This window comes from Hetaerina americana, unplaced genomic scaffold (genome assembly GCF_022747635.1).
Source record: "Hetaerina americana unplaced genomic scaffold, ioHetAmer1.1.p SCAF_7, whole genome shotgun sequence".
NCBI classification, from domain to species: Eukaryota; Metazoa; Arthropoda; class Insecta; order Odonata; family Calopterygidae; genus Hetaerina; species Hetaerina americana.
Window position 1 is genome coordinate 50,534,202 of NW_027287316.1, and position 5,772 is coordinate 50,539,973.

At 39.4% G+C, this 5,772-nt stretch overlaps 1 protein-coding gene across 1 annotated transcript in view; it reads left to right on the forward strand.

Moving 5' to 3' along the window:
• Positions 1–866: 866 nt before the first annotated feature.
• The window catches only part of LOC139696955 (15-hydroxyprostaglandin dehydrogenase [NAD(+)]-like), a 26,396-nt gene continuing 21,490 nt past the window's right edge, over positions 867–5,772 (forward strand). The window contains exon 1 of the mRNA XM_071595860.1: positions 867–1,053. Coding sequence (XP_071451961.1) covers positions 961–1,053 — 93 coding nt within the window. The 5' untranslated portion in view covers positions 867–960. The remainder of the gene's footprint in view (positions 1,054–5,772) is intronic.

The following is a 5,772-nucleotide window of genomic DNA, read 5'->3' on the forward strand; positions in this document are numbered from 1 at the left end:
TCGAACTTGAAGCAACAGGTGGTCCACCTGGAAAAATAAAGAGCTTAATATCTTTCATTACTAGAGAATTTTCTTCCATGGTCAGACAACTGATGCTAACGAAAGCTACGGAGAGCTATCGTGAGAACAATTACTCACCGCAATACGGCATTATATGTACGACGTGCTCACTAATCAAAAGAGATTCCCCCAACCACCCCCTCTCCCCTATCCCCTTCTTCTGCTCGAGAGATAATAAAATGTTTGTGTTTATTCACGGAGCGAACGGTGTACAAACAGAAAGACGCGACACGGATAGGTGGAAGGTAATTCGACAATAAACACGGAGGAGAGAAACATTTTTTTTATAGGCAGTCCAAAACAGAAAGCTAAGAAATGGAGGGAAGGGAATATATATGTATACGTGTATGTTTATATATATATATATATATATATATATATATATATATATATATATATATATATTTATAAACATAGACGTATACAAATACACACACACACACACACACACACACACACACACACACACATATATATATATATATATGTATTGTATTTTTTACAGTGTGGATATGTATATATATATATATATATATATATATATATATACACACATATACATATATATATATATATATTTATATATATATATATTTATATATATATATATATATAGCGTTATGGTTTACATGTTTATATATACTCATGCACGTGTATATAAAATGTAATACTCCCCTAACGGGAAACCTGACTGGGGAGCACCCACCACCAGTGCCACCAACTCCGGCATCTGGGTCATTAATGTGAAGGTCAACTAAGAATAGGGAGATAGCCGGAACGCATATATATAGGGGGGAGAGCGGCGCGGCTCTTCCTTCCAGCCCCAGTCCCTCTTAGTGCGCGGTCGGCTCTCGAATTGCAAGGGTTTTTTTTTCATCGATAAGTGATTAGCAGTTAGACATGGACCCCACCGGAAAAGTCGCCTTGGTCACCGGGGGTGCCGTGGGCATCGGGAAAATGTACTGTCTGCAACTCCTGAAGGCTGGTGCCAAGGTAAATGAGCCAAAAACTGTCTTTAATCCTTCTCCCGCCACGCTTCGCTGTGAAGTTTTTCTTCTCTTTCGGGGCCGGCTTCATCCCCAGCGTGGGGAGCGTCGCGTCGCGCTGGGTGTGGCCCGACTGCTTGCGTTCGTCAGGTGGTGGTGGGCGACGCATATACGTCGTCATTCGCCCTCTGCCTGGAATAAATCATCAGTTCAATTGAGTGGAAACTTTCGATTTCGTCGAAAAATAATTCGCGGGTTCGGTTTGGGTTCGGTGCGCCGAATTATGCGCGTTGCATTTCGACGGATCGGGTTCTATTCCATCACGGAAAAACAATCTTTCTGTGGAACTCCTTTATGTGAGAGTAGATGAATTGCAATAGGCGTAACGCGAAGACAATCCTACGAGAACTTGTGCTCCCCCCCCCTGGGATTAAGCTGTTAATTCCTTTGAAATGGGAAAAATAATTCTTTTTGCTGAAAATTACCGATTGTGCGCTGCTGCGTAAAAATTCGTTTGTTTAATTAGCGACGGAAATATTTCAATGGTGCACTCATTCTGGCGTTACATCGATTGCAAGAGTGGCCCAAATCTAAGGTAATGAAACGGAATCTTTAATATTTTATTTCTTGCTTTAATTCATAGCGTAGTTATAAAATGGTACTGTCGTTTCTTAAAGACAGTGGACTAGGGGAATTTTGTTAGACCACTGATGTGCTAACATTTCTATCCGTCTTCTTGTGCTTCGGAACGCCGTACAGTTTGACTAGGCAGAATTCCTTAACAGGTGGTCTCCGAAAGGGTGACATTGTTTTTTCAAGTATTTAGGTACTAAATTTCGGTGAGCGCAAATGGAGCGTTCGGTCGCCAAACTGAAGTTATCGGGATCCTATTCCGCCGACGTCACGGAATATCAAAATCTAAGCTGTGCTGTTTTCTGGACACTAGGACTTTTTGGGATACCATAGGCGGCATAGGAAAAATAAATCCCCACCCCCTTACAACAATGTGATTTTCCACACTGCAGGGCTTAGTCTAAGTGAGCCCCGCCCTCAAGTATTTAAAACCAAGGGTGAGTTCGATTCTCGCTTTAGTAAGTTTCCCTCCATCATAGCGCTTGGGTGTTTGTGATTAATGCTGATGTTCTACGCTTATAGTCCGATTCAAAAGGCCGGGGACTTTTGGTTCAAAGTAAAATAAATAAATTTACGAGTGTTAAGTGGCTCCAGGAGCTGTATGTGTCCGGTGTCGTATTTTACGCGAGTCAATTTAAACTTCAGTGCTTCTACTTTATTATCATTTTTTAAGATGTACGCCGGTGAGGACGATAATTTCGCTTAGCGATGAAGTTCGTTTTTTTTGTGTTGAGATAAAATGTACCTGAAACTGTAATTTTCTCTTAATCCTTAGGCTTCCACGACGTCTATCAGATGATGTATCCAGGCTGCTTCAGGGAATTACCGTCGCGTAGGTGGGTTGATGGACAACTGTTTTGCACCTTCGGCACTTCGACCTGAAGACGCCTCAAGGACTGGGGGCGAAACAGTTTTCCATCAATTCACCAACGCGACGCTAATTTCCGGAAACAGCATGGATACACGTAATTTACTGTATCAAATAGGTTTTCTACCCTTACGCAAATTATATTTTACCGACATATGCTGACTGATTGCTGCTCAGTCGTATTTTCATGCCTCAAATATGTGAAATTAAAATTACCAGATGTGCAATTTTACTTAGAAGTGGAAAATTGGTACATATTAAAATGATGCAGTTAAAATAATAATTGCCTCACCGAATACGTTTGGAAGTCTGGTATTTTGCATAGTTTCATTATTGGTGACAAGCTGACGTAAAATTACAACATTTATGTGTAAAAATAAAAAGAGAGCAGAATCTTTGAGTCATATGGTGTAATAAGTAAGTAATAAGTTTTACGAATAAAGACATTTTTTAAGGTGTAGACCAGCGTGAAGGCAATACATCTGTCTGTATCGTTTCCGTCAGCTTAGTAGTCTGCAAGGTTTGGAGATTCAAAATCTTTCCTTTAACCCATGCTAAATTTTAATTTTTTCCTAGGTAATGATGTATGTTATCGATATCTTATTTAGAGACCAAAGAGTAGACCAAAATTACGTGCCAAAACAACATTACCCACTGGTGATCTATTAAACATTGCAAATTAAGCCTACAATACTACTAAATTTTGCAATTGCATTATTTGGCTGTATTATTGTTTTTTTTAATCAAGCTGAATGTTCTATTATTAACGATAAAATCAACTGCGCGTGCACAGACTTAATTGGCTCTCGGTGAGAGCCTTCTAACGCTCCGCATACCGTTCTGTTTACCGGTATATAATCTTTGGAGATGGACCAAGAGTAAAATTAATTCTGCACCAAACTCATTGTTTACTCTGTTAGGTACTCATCACGTACGGGAATTAGTTATGACAGAACTGATAACTCGGGTATCTTTCAAGTGGCTTTAACAAAGAGCCTAATTAAAATCGTGAATAATTGACGTGAACGAGGTCATAGAATTTACAAATTAGATGGTGGAAACTGACAGATTTTTAACTGAGTAACCACTCGATAATTGAATAAACTGCGTGAACGAAGTTAATGATCATTATGCAACGGTACAAATTTGTGGACACGAATCACGTATTCTTTTCCTCGGTACGTAATTAACAACACCCAAAAGATATTGACTGTGATATTATCTGGCGGCAGACAAACATAGCAGCAAAGGTCACGCTAACTGGCCATGACAATACTCTTGAACGATCTCAGTCTTTCTTTAAAATAATTGCTTGTTGAAAAAACGAAAGTATCACGTTGTCGATTAGCATTTTTTTCATGAAGTTAGATCCCTTGTTAACTTAGGCTTGATACATACATTTAATGTCTGTTTTTACTTAAACTTTACGTGGAGAAACGCACTTTGATACTTTGATATTTCCTGGTAGTTTATATGAAAATTTAGCTGAAATAATTGTATTATGTGTAATGAATGTTATACTAATTGTTTCGTATTTCTATGATATCATGAATACGGACGTGGGCATGTTTTAAAATATGTGAATTAAATTTCTTTCATTTTACAAACAGCCACAAACCCAAGTGGTGTGAGAGTACCACGTAGACATGGATTCTCAGCAACATGAGAGGAACTAATACTTAATTTTAATATTAAGTATACTTATAAATGACTTTCCCGGTCCGGGTGATTAGTGTTTTGAATTTCAACATAGATGTTAGATTTTATGGAATAATTATCCAACCAGAGAATCAACTGCCGAGTTATGAGATATAGTGCGTCATTCAGGATTCGTGTGCGGTTAGAGAAATATTATAGTTAATTTTAATTGTGGTTGAGTGGAGAAAAATGCGAAACCATCTCCACAGTATCAACAGTAAAATATTCGGGTCCACCGCATCCTATCCGATAGGATTTACATCTTTTATCCTTCACACAAATAGAATCACCATAAAACGATAAAAATTCGGGAGTGGAAACAACCTGATTATATGCTGGCTGTGAGTACTCTGCATTACACCCTCTGATAATTGAATGCGATGCGTAACATGTATTTGACGTGGATAGAGCTCGTTCCACGATGGTACTTTAGAGAGTTGGGAGTTCAAAAACGTTGTCACTACCGAATAGGCATTGCTCAAGTTCATGACCAGCCGATACGCTTGACCTTCGATGAAGTGCTAATGAACAACGCTACGTCCGGCATGGATTTAAACGGAGAGGAAAGAAAACACTGGGGATTCTGGCCAGAGGGGGGGGGGCGGAGGATTTGAATGTCTGCCAGCCGGGCCAAAGCTCGTCAAACACGTGTGCTGCGTCTGCACACACAAATGCTCGCGCCCACAGAAACGCACCTGTAAATCGATAAAACTCGCGAGCGGAGGAGCCGCTTCTTCTGATCGTGAAAACAAACACCTTTAACGGGCACGGAGGTGATCCGAAGGACGACGAGGAAATCCCAACTTGTGGATATAAGGAGAACGAAAAGGCAGAATTCAAATTGAAAGCAAACAATTTTGCTTGAACAATGAAAACAAAAAAAAATTTCACCGCCATTGGTTGCTTGTCATCCTCCCCAACTAGGGTCAAGGTTCCTGGTTCTCAGCAGTACCTAGGCCACCTGCAATGGACTTCAGTTAGTGCTTTGATTACAACAACAGGGTCTACCCCCAATATCAATTGTTCTCCTGATATTTTCCGTTAGATTTTGTTTTGGAATCCATTTACTTTCTTTCCTTACTGCAGAATAACCCCAGATATTTATTCTATTCATATAAAGTTCACCCAACAGAACACTAAAAGGTGGGCTTAAAAATATGTGAGCATATGTGATTATTTGGGGTATTATTGTTGTTTTTTTTGAAAAGTGGCCTTTGAAGATAGGGTGTGCATCGTATCATTCATTTAATCATCCAAGCGGATTTCCCTAAGGCAGTCATTTCCGCCCTCTTTTCACCCACGCTAAGTAATTCACCCTAGCGCAGTGAAATATTTCGTCGTCTTTTATTGAGATTTGGATTTTATAGAATTGGTCACTACTTCCTCGTGCTGTAGTGAAGTGTAAATAGCACGTTGATACATTTTCTACATGTATCATTTTAATTTTTCACTCTGTTCCTCACACATGTTTGGGGATCTTTTGAATGGTAGCTATTAACTCCATAGTAATCGTACGAAGTAAGTGAT